The sequence below is a fragment of the Embiotoca jacksoni genome, unplaced genomic scaffold (genome assembly GCF_022577435.1).
Source record: "Embiotoca jacksoni isolate LCO1_2020_lvr unplaced genomic scaffold, fEmbJac1.0.p SCAF_14, whole genome shotgun sequence".
In the NCBI taxonomy this organism is placed as follows: domain Eukaryota; kingdom Metazoa; phylum Chordata; class Actinopteri; family Embiotocidae; genus Embiotoca; species Embiotoca jacksoni.
The window spans coordinates 5,535,314-5,548,234 of NW_027185274.1; the positions used below are offsets into that span (position 1 = coordinate 5,535,314).

General features: G+C 41.7%; 2 protein-coding genes across 4 annotated transcripts in view; one reads left to right on the plus strand and one right to left on the minus strand.

Annotated features, from left to right (window-relative positions):
* The window catches only part of veph1 (ventricular zone expressed PH domain-containing 1), an 84,674-nt gene that overhangs the window by 15,920 nt on the left and 55,833 nt on the right, over positions 1-12,921 (plus strand). The gene's annotated exons all lie outside the window — the stretch shown is intronic.
* On the minus strand, positions 1,223-11,033 carry ptx3a (pentraxin 3, long a). Its single transcript, XM_069147582.1, has 4 exons — positions 10,717-11,033; positions 6,247-6,406; positions 5,159-5,598; positions 1,223-3,190 (listed from the first exon to the last, which is right to left on the minus strand). Exons 1-4 carry the CDS (start codon positions 10,853-10,855, stop codon positions 2,535-2,537), a joined length of 1,395 nt encoding a protein of 464 aa, XP_069003683.1. The 5' UTR covers positions 10,856-11,033; the 3' UTR covers positions 1,223-2,534.

The window sequence follows — 12,921 nt, forward strand, 5'->3', positions numbered from 1 at the left end:
CTCACAGGGATTTAGAGTTGGGCGTTCCTTCAATCTCTAAGTTAAACCAGATCTTAAGGTAAAAGAGAAGTTGGGACTGTGTTATCTATCAAAAGTTATACGTCTTCTTTTTGGCTCGCCTGCTGTAAAACATATGTAGTCACTGTACTCTGGTGCGTAAGGTTGAGAGACGGCAGGGAAAGAAGAGTGATGAGTGTGGGTTGGATGCGAGTGTGTCTAAATTTTGGGGATGTTTTCATTTCCTAACAGGTCACAGTTAAAGTTTTGCACAGAGGTTGGAGCTGCAGGAGAAACCTACAGGCTCATCATGGGCCCTCAGCAGGATGTGCCACAGTAAACTGTAAGCACATGTGAGCAGCAAACAACATGCAAGCTCTTTCTGTGCAGCTGCAGATGTGTTTTTAGTGTCAAACCTGCATTCTGTGGAAAGTTTTTAGGTCAAATGTTATGTTTGTTGCTGGGTGAAGGATTTAAGCACATTAGATGTTGAGAATCAATACGCAATACCATCAGGGAGGTGTTTGATTGGTCCCAAACTCATTTTGTAGAATGAGACGGCGACCCCAAACATACAGTCACAGTAATGACAAACTATCTTTGGAGACAATATAAACAGTCCTGCAACAGATTCTATGATCCGTACAAAAGACATTAAAACAAAGAACTTTGGCAAGTTTTGCAAGATGCGTTGAAAAACTTGCTGCCAAATCAGTGTTGTTATAAAATGCTAAATTCTGGTCACACCGATGCTGATTTTAGTTTATTTTTTCTCGGGTTACTTCTACACAGTACTGTATACTTGTATAAATCTCTAACTTAATTTAGATTGAAGTGCCCATAAACAAGCAAACACTCAAAAGAAGTATTTCCTGATTATGTAAAAGAACAAAAAAATGACAGTAAATTCAGAAGCTGATTTGCAGAGGTGATATAGGAGGAAAAGTCTAAACTGTGGATCGATGGATAGTTTTGGGGTTCAGCAGGTGGAACTGGTTGTTCATTAACTGAAGGTTTGGTTGTTTGATTCCTGTCTTTTCCTGTTCACATGTCCACAAGTGTTCATCAGCAAGACACTGCTCTGCTATTGGTGTGTGTGCTTTGATCAATACATGTTCTAAATTGCTATGTCAGTGCAACATATTTAACAGACCTATCTATAAGCCATTAGAGGACGTAATCGTTAAGTATGATCTCGGTAAGATTTTAAAATCATTGACATAGCTTGTCCACCTTGAAATGTTTATTCATACCTCACACTCCATTCATCCAGTTATGCAAAATACTGCATATTTATGTACAAAATACATTCAATTTCACCTTTCACATCATACAAAGACAACTTAGTTTATAAAAGACAAGATCGTGTAAACATTGTCCTCGCTTTCTTTTCTCAAATTTAAAATAATGTCAATCTCATGACAAATAGAACAGTTTTACTCTTACTTTATGCAGTATCAAAAAACACAAACATTATCCTATAATGAAATGAAAATACCTAACAAAGCAGAACTGGAATTATATATGTATGTAAACACTTTGATGAGTACACATTTAGAAATGTAATGTTTTAAAAATGCTTTAAAAGCTTTCACAAATTCAAGAAAATGATTAAAATGAAATAATAAGTTGCTAAATTATTTTCTAGAGTTGCTAGTTAGTATGCTTAAAATGAAAGCAAGTACAGCAGTTTTCAGCCACGCAAGTATTTCATATATCATATGTTGTTCTGCTCATGACATCAAAACACGTTATCAACGCATTAGTACGGTACCTTTGCTTTCAGTTGTAATGGGTATAGATGACATGGCTGGCATGATTATTGTACCTACAAGACTGAAAAGGTCGGACAGCAAATGTTTTTAATACATTAATGTTAATCTAAAGGGAAACAGGTTTAACTGGACTTAACATTTCTGAACAAATTTCAATAGAAAAAGGGGGAAAATGCAATTTTACTCCAAAGAATGAATCATTTTACAATTAGATGATCTTTTGTAATTCTCTGTGACCTCATATTTACCTCTCCTGGCTGGCTGTCCGGTAATTCCTCTGTTTGCTGGCTCCGAACCCGTTCACATTAACAACAGACTCTTTGTCTGTCTTGCAGTCTAATTAAGTCTTTGGTAAATGCTGCTTGCAGCACGTTTCCTGCTACAATACAAGTGTTCTAAGCTGAATGAACATCAGTGTGAATGTGTGTGTGTGTGTGTGTGTGTGTGTGTGTGTGTGTCTTCGTGTTCCAGCTTCAGTTCAAAAGGTTGTGTTACAAAAATAAACTTCAGTCTCTCACAGCATTGGCTTTCTCTCATTTGAACTTGTCCAGTAGAGTCTGTTCGCAGCATTAGCGTTCATGATAACAGTGAAGAAAATGGCAATCTTTATAATGACAAAAAAAATTACAACATTAAACTATAGGAACAAAGATGATAAAAATAGTTGGAAGTCTCTTCAGTTTTAGCATGAAGTCTTATCACGATGTTGCGCGTATTCATGGCGATGATGATGATGAAAATTTCCACCATAAAGAGAATGACTCAGTAGATGAACTGAGCACCTCCATGTGGCACCATCTCCGTCACGCCCCATGCCACCATGTTCCCCTTCAGGTCGCAGACCTGGCCTTCCTGCAAAGCCAGAGTGTTTATCTCCGGCCCTGACAGGATCCTGTCCCACATGTTTACGCCTGTCATCTTCCCCGCGAAGGACAGCTTGGGATTGAACCCTCCCTCAAATCCTGCCACGCCGTTCCCGCTCCTTGGAGACGTAGGGCAGCAGCCGTTTCTTTCCTGCCCCAGCTGGAGCGAGCCTCCGTCGGGTAACACGTGTCCCTCGGCCACTCCGGGTGTGGAGGCCACAGTTTTGCCGTCTGCCCACAGGCACGCCCTGCCCTGCTTGGAGGACCAGGTGCCACACAAGTGGAGCCACTGTCCCAGTTTCACAACACCTCGCGCCTCCACCAGGTGGGCCTCTCCTCCGACGGTGAAGAGGGCCGAGGTTTGGCCGAGCAGCAGCTGGATCTCATATGGGTTGCGTGGGGTTCCATAGGAGAACAGCACGGTTTGGTTGGAGACGGCGGTCGGCTTCACCCACATGCAGACAGTGAAGGAGGAGAGGGACATAGGGACGTCTGGTATGACAGCGGTGTAGATTCGACGGGAGCGCATAGGGAACAGGAGGGCCATCTCACAACCTGCGCAACAAGAAGATGTGGTAGAATTCATTGAATCGCCTTTTCACATGCAAATTTATGTGGACTCTTTTATTGTTGCCACTACTGAGAAGTATTCCCATCATTAAGAAACATAACTTGGACTTTAAAGGATGTGCTACTATGGTGTAGTCAACCTTGGGGGACTCCACATTAAATGAGGGCTAAAGATGAGACTCCAAAGAGTTTACAGAGATAAATACAATATGAAATTCATTCAGATTATCGTCTTGCATTCATTACTGCTGTGCCTAACTTAAAAAGCTACATTACAAGCACACTCTCCCCATACTGAGTGTTGTTTTGAAATGTAATGGCAACATTAAATATGGGCGTCTGATTGAATGAGACACATTAGTCAAAGTTCAGTTTATGGCCACACACACACTGATGCACATCCACACCTTTCTGGGTCATCTGGTTCATTGGTTTGTTCTGCTTCATTTCATCTTCTTTTCCCTGCTCTTCTCTTTACTCATTCAAACACCCTCTCCCTCAAACACTCCCTTTTAAACTCACTCTGCATTGTGAAGCCTACTTTTGTTGGTTAGTCTTCTGGTATGTAAAACATAGAAGCTGTGTATGGTATGTGTGTATATGCCTTTGAGTGAGGCCTTTTCTGGTCATATTGGTTTAATGCAGTGTAAATGCGGTCTGTGCTGAAGAGCTATGCTGGAGGTACATTAGAGCTTTTCCACGTTGTAAATTAAGTGTGTAATGTTTACATACACACTTGCACTCCACTCTTTCTTATCATCTCAATCTGCATCCCTCATTTTTTATTGAGTTTTCTTCATCATTTTTTTTTTTTTATCTCTGTCTTATTCTCTCTTGTTTCTGCTCCACCTCCTTCTCACTCCCTCCAGTTAGCAGACACACTTCTTATCTGATAAAACCGGAGAACCCAAATATTGATGTTACATTTGTCTCAGGTTTCTGCCACTCACAAAATAATGGTGACAAAGACATTTTGAACATGCTGAGTGTGTGTTCATGATGGTTTTCATCTGGTTCTACTTTCCCAGGGTGCTTTGGTGTGGTTTTTGTGGGGACTGGCTAACGACCACACCTCCCTGTGCTCTGTATGTAGGCCACACTCACAGGTGTGTGTGTGTGTGTGTGTGTGTGTGTGTGTGTGTGTGAGATGAGTAATGTGATTTATTCTGCTTGTTTTGTGCCTTTTAATCCCGGTATCTTACTGATATGAGTGGTGATTCGGTCCAAGTTTACGTTCTCAAACTCTGTCACTTAATCTCTAAATATTTTTAGTAGTCAGTGTTTGATGGACAGAAATCCAGTAACTGCTCACTAAAACTACAAACAGTTGTGTTCGTAGTCCAGTCGGCGTTTTGTATGTCCTCATTTTTTTGTGTTATTATACAATTCTATTATTACTTTCAAACCTCTACAAATAACTAGATATGTCTGTCAATCCAAATAGCTTCTGCTAAGTATCTGATTGATCTGGGTTTTGTTTTTTCTCTATTGAGGACTCGAAAATGTGTTTGACACAAATGTTAAATCAACAGAAGTAAGAGACAATAAATTAGCATCAACAGCTGACCCTGTACTCGCCGGCTGGGTAATCTGCTTTGACCTGACTGTCTCAACTGAGACTAGTGTTCATAAGTAAAGGGGAAATGATAGGTTGCTACTAGAGGAGGACAACCCGCCCGGAGACAGACAGAGAAAGTGGAGAAGGTATTTAGGACAAACATAAGCTGCATGATTGGTTGTTGGACATTCAGAAGCGCGGCCCGACAGAGGGGGGTCTCATTCTTTTACTTGAAGCATGACCTGAATGTGTCAATGCGGGAGGGGGGTGGGGGGATTGAAGGTGGAAGGATGTTTGGGTGGCACAGGGGAGAGCGATGAACACAAATACAAAGAACAGGAAACAACAGGTAAGGACAGACACAGAGGCTGTTCATGGTGAGATTGATATCTGACCTGCAGGTAAGTTTCTCTGCCTCGATGATCTCAGGACCACCTGCAGCGCACCCTTCATTTCTAGCACAGCAGCCAGAGTCTTGTCTAAAACGGCCTGTCGTGATGTGACCTCTTGCTCGTGGCTCCCTTCCCCTCCACTCTCTGGAAGCTGAGAGCCCGTCTTAGTATTCATTCCCATCCCAGCTCCTGGGCTGCGGAAGCAGCTCGTCTCCAGCTTGGCGAGTCGGGACACTTGTGCTCGTGTTGCGGAGAGGAGCTGCTGCAGCAGCGCTTCCGACTGGTAGGAATTCCCCGCAGACTTCCCAGCAGCAGCAAAAGCCAGATCCCCGAGTTTGAGGCGCTCCAGAGTTTCTCTGAGACGACCCTCCATCTGCGACGCCATCCTTCTTCCTGCTGTCTCCACTGCGACCCCACAGGAACCACCATACTGGGCTACAAAACTGACAGGACCAATAATAAAGATTTCAAACTTTTCTACTGAAGAGTTTAATCCTCTGTGATTAAGGCTCTACATTTAACAAGCTCATTAGTTTGGCCTGAAATCAGATATAAAACCATTAGAATTCAATTGAACTGGATGAATTCAGGACACTGTTCTCATACAGAGCTGAAATGATAAGGCAAGTAATTGATTTTGTGACGGACAGGAAAATAATCAATGGCATTATTGATAACAATTTAATCGTTAAACTATTTTTTATGGGAGGATGGCAAAAAAAAAAAAATCACTTATTCTAGCTTCTGAATTGTGAATATTGCCTGGCTTTCTTAGTCTTTTATGCGGTAAAATTAATATATTTTGGTTTGAACTGTTAGCAACATAAAACATTAAATGTGAAGATATAAGCCTGGGCTCAGGAAGTTGTTATGGGCATTTTTTTTCTTTTTCTCAACATTTTATCGACCAAATAATGATAAATGATTCACTAATGAAAATAATCTGCAGTTGCAGAATCTCAGTGGATCAAGGATAGAAAATAATATTTGGCTTCAAACACTCCATCTTATTTCAGATTATTTCTTTCTTCAGGTCATTTCTGATGATCATTGCTTGACTACATGACTTCTAGTTCATTTTTCCGACCAACCTCAGCATTTCACTGCGCAGCGACCCCATCTCCACCTTGATGATGTCATCGGCGTACTGAAGCAGCATGTTCTCCCTCATCTGACTGTTCTCCAACATCGAGAACATTTTGTCCCATTTGGTCAGGTCTGAAGAACTGCAGGGGGATGAACTCGGTGTGGCTGCGAAGAGGGACGGAGAACAACGAGGGAAAAATGTTGAGATCCAACAGAGGATGAACTCATTGGGTTTCTTACAGCATATAGAGCTACATACAACTTCCTTTCTCACACCAAGATAGATGGACTGTTCTTCTACAAAAGTTCAAGGGCTTTGGCCCTCATAGAGGAAAAGTGAATTAGTCCGGTCGGGTTTAAAAAGGTTGAACTTGCTTTTATTGACCAGATGCAATGGCAGATGTAGCTTCAGAGAGTGCAGCAGGAAATGTCTAACTCTTTTCAGATGTGCCCAGTTGAATGCAGTTGATTTATTTAACTACGACAGGAACTTCAGGGCCATAATTGTAAGACAGAAAAGGAAATGTTTGATGCTGCGAGTGCCGTGACAGAGATAGTGGAGGTAGATAGCTGAACAGCAGGTAAAATGAAGAACATAGGTGGGAGCAAAAGAGGATGTCAAGTTGTTGGGAGAGACATAAGAAGGTGAGAAAGAAATAGGACAGTTGTCTCCGGCTGCTGCTTTTCCTGTGAGGTTATCTGACTTTGTGCTGTTAGTGAGGAGGCAGATGGAAGGAAAAGGAAGGGGAAGACCCGCTGTGAGGTGGGAGAGAGATAACAAGAGCACTGAGAAACATAGGAAGGAGAGGAATAAAACAAAGCCAGGGGGTAAAACAATCCAGGAGTGAGGATACAGTGGTGTGAAAAAGTGTTTGCCTCCTTCCTGATTTCTTATTTTTTTGCATGTTTGTCACACTTAAATGTTTCAGATCATCAAACAAATTTAAATATTAGTTAAAGATAACAAGTAAACACAAAACACAGTTTTTAAATGAAGGTTTTTATTATTAAGGGAGGGAAAAAAATCCAAACCCACATGGCCCTGTGTGAAAAAGTGTTTGCCCCCTAAACCTAATAACTGGTTGGGCCACCCTTAGCAGCAACAACTGCAATCAAGCGTTTGCGATAACTTGTAATGAGTCTTTTACAGCTGTGGAGGAATTTTGGCCGACTCATCTTTGCAGAGTTGTTGTAATTCAGCCACATTGGAGGGTTTTCCAGCACCAACCGCCTTTTTAAGGTCATGCCACAGCATCTCAATAGGATTCAGGTCAGGACTTTGACTAGGCCACTCCAAAGTCTTCATTTTGTTTTTCTTCAGCCATTCAGAGGTGGACTTGCTGGTGTGTTTTGGATCATTGTCCTGCTGCAGAACCCAAGTTGGCTTCAGCTTGAGGTCACGAACAGATGGCCGGACATTCTCCTTCAGGATTTTTTTGGTAGACGGTAGAATTCATGGTTCCATTTATCACAGCAAGTCTTCCAGGTCCTGAAGCAGCAAAACAGCCCCAGACCATCACACTACCACCACCATATTTTACTGTTGGTATGATGTTCTTTTTCTGAAATGCGGTGTTACTTTTACGCCGGATGTAACGGGACACACACCTTCCAAAAAGTTCAACTTTTGTCTCGTCAGTCCACAGAGTATTTTCCCAAAAGTCTTGGGGATCATCAAGATGTTTTCTGGCAAAAATGAGACGAGCCTTGATGTTCTTTTTGCTCAGCGGTGGTTTTGGTCTTGGAACTCTGCCATGCAGCCATTTTTGCCGAGTCTCTTTCTTATGGTGGAGTCATGAACACTGACCTTAACTGAGGCAAGTGAGGCCTGCAGTTCTTTGGATGTTGTTGTCGGGTCTTTTGTGACCTCTCGGATGAGTCGTCGCTGCGCTCTTGGGGTAATTTTGGTCGGCCGGCCACTTCTGGGAAGGTTCACCGCTGTTCCATGTTTTCTCCATTTGTGGATAATGACTCTCACTGTGGTTCGCTGGAGTCCCAAAGCTTTAGAAATGGCTTTATAAACTTTTCCAGACTGATAGATCTCAATTACTTTCTTTGTCATTTGTTCCTGAATTTCTTTGGATCTCGGCATGATGTCTAGCTTTTGAGGATCTTTTGGTCGACTTCACTTTGTCAGGCAGGTCCTATTTAAGTGATTTCTTGATTGAGAACAGGTGTGGCAGTAATCAGACCTGGGTGTGGCTAGAGAAATTGAACTCAGGTGTGATAAACCACAGTTAAGTTATGTTTTAACAGGAGGGGGCAAACACTTTTTCACACAGGGCCATGTGGGTTTGGATTTTTTTTTCTCCCTTTGTAATAAAAACCTTCATTTAAAAACTGCATTTTGTGTTTACTTGTGTTATCTTTGACTAATATTTACATTTGTTTGATGATCTGAAACATTTAAGTGTGACAGACATGCAAAAAAATTGGAAATCAGGAAGGGGGCAAACACTTTTTCACACCACTGTATATATCAGACACACTGTTCTGTTTAACGGCCGAGCCTTTCAGACTCTGTTTATACCTGCAAACGTATCCCGGGGGGGGCGCTGTCGCAGGATTTGTTTTGGCTTCCTGTCGTCAATGTTCAAAGTATATCAGACAGAAGTTCATGCTCTCTGCTCTTTCTGACCCACCAATCCAAAAGAGAAGGTCTGACAGTGGTTTAGCAGTGATTTTGATGAATGTGGGGTGAAGTAGAGAAAAAGTTCAATTTAATGAGCTTGACCTGCTTACCATTAAGGCAGATGTTTTAGGTGTTCACAATTATATAGAGTGAATTGAATGTATTTTTATGTGACTTTTCAAAATGATTGTTCAGGGTAACAATCCCAGGACATGCATTTACGTTTATTTAAATCAGTTTACATGAGAACACAGGCTCATGGAAAGTTACCTAATTTAGTAAAAGTATAACTTTTCTAACTAATCCTCCTGTTATCACCTGGTTTGTTGGCAACATGTGGAACTGAACAAAGGGATTCACTAGTCTGCTACATGTAATTTGTTTCAGCCTGTCATTCCTTTTAAAAATGAACAGTGTCATGACCTCTCTCAGGTTTCCCCTCATTAATTCAAATTCCACTCAGAGATTTGAGCAGGTCAGAAGCAGTGATCTGTGTCTCCCTCCAGTCTTTGACCTTTCTCCTTCCTCACACACCTGCATACAAACTGCGCTTAACTCACCGGATAGTGGCTTCTCTCAGTCCACAAAACCCGTTATGAGTTAATGTGTGTTTCTTTGTCCTCCGTGTGCCCCCTTTGCTTTAGCGGGCAGAAGCAAGCTTTTCCTTTTACCTCTTGTGTGTGTGTGTGTGTGTGTGTGTGTGTGTGTGTGTGTGTGTGTGTGTGTGTGTGTGTGTGTGTGTGTGTTATTCAGTCATTTGTTTGAGCCACTCTCAAGTTTTGCCCTCATATCACGTTTAATCACACTGCAGCCTGGTGCCCAGTTTCCTGCCTGTTAACCGCTTGTGCTGTAATTATTCCTCCTGCCAGGTTTAAAACAACAAACAAATGCAAACTTGTAACCTGATGAAGGACACAGAAAAACACACTCTCTTTTTTTTCCGTGCACACACACACACACACGTGTGCACGTGTGCACAACACACATACAGCACTGCACAAGCATGCATGCAGAAAAACCTCGATGCTTTCCAAAACAGCTGAGAGAAGAATTTCTTAATGATATACTGTCGTCTTTCTGCAATTGGTGAGCAGTCATTCATGCTGTAATGTGTGTTGGTCTTATTAGGCAACTGAAAACGAACGCTGCTTCTCTGGCTCGGCATACGATCCTGCTCATCTCATACGCAAACTCTGCCAGCGGTCTGTTTACTGTACATACTGTGCATCTTTAGCAACTACTCAATACACCAACTGAAACTTAACAAAGTGGTTCAAATCAAAGCCTTACATTTCTCACAGAATAGCAGCAACATGATCATACATATTGATTATGAAATCAAGATACCATCCCAAACCACTAATCCCCCAACTGTCTTTTACTTTTTGTTTTTCTGCACCCTGTGAAGCAGTTACAGTATTACTGGATGGTGATAGTTTGCCCTTTGTTCTTCTCACTACAACTTTTATTTTGCTTTCTGTCATCATATGATGATATTAATATTCACCGATAGTGGAAAACCACTGCACAACTTTCTCAGTTTAAGTATCTGCCCATTTATGGTGACTGATGCCTTGTACCTTATTTTAATTTGGAGGATTAGTCAAAGGTTTTCTCTGTTGCTGCTCCCCTGCAGTACATTTTCACTGTGATGGCAAAGGTTAGTATGTAAATCGATGACCTGATCTTACCTCTGACACAATCCCCTGCATTAATCCTCTAAGAAATTGAGTTCATGCTCCACAATTTAATTAAATTCGCAGCCAAGGCTATCTGAGCATCTTAATCAGATAAATCCTTCATTCATTCACACTCACACACACATACACAGGGTAACACTTACGTTCTGCTGTTTCTCTCTCTGTGATTTCATTGTAGTAGGTGTCATCGTAGTTGACCTCGATATCATCCTCATAGGCGAGAGCTAGACACAGACAGACCGACAGCACACGCACTGCCTGAGGGAGCCTGCACCGAAACATGTTACCGCCCGAGTGTGAAAGTGACTGAAGGTGAAGGAGTGTGTGTCTGCCGAGTTTCAGGTTGGCTACAGTCTTTTCTGTGTGTCTGTGTCTGTGTCTGTGTGGTGAAGGAAAGTTACAGTCAGGCTGGCTGTGTGTGTTTAGTTTGCCTCTGCTGCTGCTGCTGCTGCTCTGTCTGTCTGTTTCTATGAGCTGCAGGTCGACCACTCTCTCTTGGAACCCCTCACTCTCTTATACTGTATTTGGCCCATCCTCCTGAGTGACTCTCCACCTCTCTCTTTCTCTCTCTATTTCCCATTCTTTCTTTTAAAATGCTGAGCAATCCTTTGGCAGGAAGCCCAGTGGTGTAGAGTACTGCAGCCAGAGAGGGGGGCAGCCTTTGTATTTCTCTACAATACTGATGAGGACCTTCCATTTATATTTCTATCTATCCATAAACTCTCGTGCTGACCTTACCTTTACACATAGCCCCACACACTTACTCTTAAACAGAGTTTCAATTTGGGCATTATTTATTTGTCCATCATTTCTACCACTTCAAATAATTCACTACAGCAGCTTGTCAGATCAGGGGACGTCGTGTCATCGCCACAGTAAAGTCTGACCGAGCAGTCATACATTTTCCAACATATCCAGACCACCATGAGGACTACTGTGTCTGCAAGTTTAAATGTTACAAACCCAAAAAGTTTAGATTAGGTTTATTTTATGTAATGAGTTTATTGCCTACTTTTTCTGACCCAAATCAGATGAAGCAAATATAGTTTTCTAATCCAGGTGATCATGTTACTTGTTCTTGTCCCTCCTGTATTGTCAGAGTCCTTCACAACATTTTATAATTTACTAGCCTGGCTGCGCCAGACCATTGCTCAAAGCTTTAGTTTTCTTCGCTGTGATTATGCTCTTCGTATTAGCGTTCACTCAGCCACTCTGAAGGGCGAAGTGCAGTGTTAACATTTTTCAACTGGAAAAAACGCCGAACAACCAGCGCTCAGCGCAGAATAAACATTCAGAATAAAGTTTTTCTTTTTTTGGCAGTCCATCTGAAAATAATCACGTCATTTAATTAGAAAAGCCTCAAAAAGCTGTGTTTTTGGGGGCATGTGGTTAATTGACAGGCCTGTGGTGCAATCAGGTTACGGCTATCGGTGGGCAGGACGTAGTATCACGGGGTTTCCAATCAGATCGAGTCAGAGTTTTTAAATATTCTAATGACTATTCGGATATTACAAAATTCATGTCCCATCCCTATTGTATAGATCTTCCTTGCTGTCGAGTGAATGAATTGTCTGCTGTCATTGCTCCGAGTCCTTTATCAGAATCAGATTTAATGGCCAATCATGTGAGGTGGCAACTCTAGTTTTGACATATTTCATTGAACATAAAAAACATCATCATGGCTGTGACCAGGCATTGGCATGGCTGCAGGTTTTATAAATGTATCTGCACTTTGCTCGAGAAACTTTGTGACCTAGGTCCGAGATCTCAACATTAACTTTGATGAGTACATTATTACCAAAACATACTATTTTCAACACTGCCAAAATGACATTTGATGAACTGGAATAATTCCTCAACCAAAAACTAGACTGGCTTTAACTCTAAACCCAAGCTCTCTCTTTGAATTCTCTTTGATCTTTACTCATATATAAATCTAGTCATAATTATAAGTTTAAACTTGTAACCCGAAAACCTACTTATTACACAGAATTACACAATCACACTCATAGGGAATTTCCAGTAAAGAAATGAAATGTTTGAAAATTTCTCCAAATCTCCATCCTTGTGAAAACATTTGGCTTTCATAAGGATAGAAATGTAAAAGCAGCACCCCAGCCTGCGAGTGAGGCGATGAGTAATGCGTCGTTGGAGGTAGCCTGTATGTCGTAATCAGATATAACTGCAGCTCCTGTGACTCACAGAGAGAAAGAGAGGGAAGGAGGTAATGGAAGGGGGGAGGCAGCAGAGAACACAACCTCTCATGAGTTTTGCCCCATGCAGCGATGGTGTGTGTTTGTGTGCGTTAGGGAAGTTTGAATAAGACCTAGACATAATGGGTCTCTAAA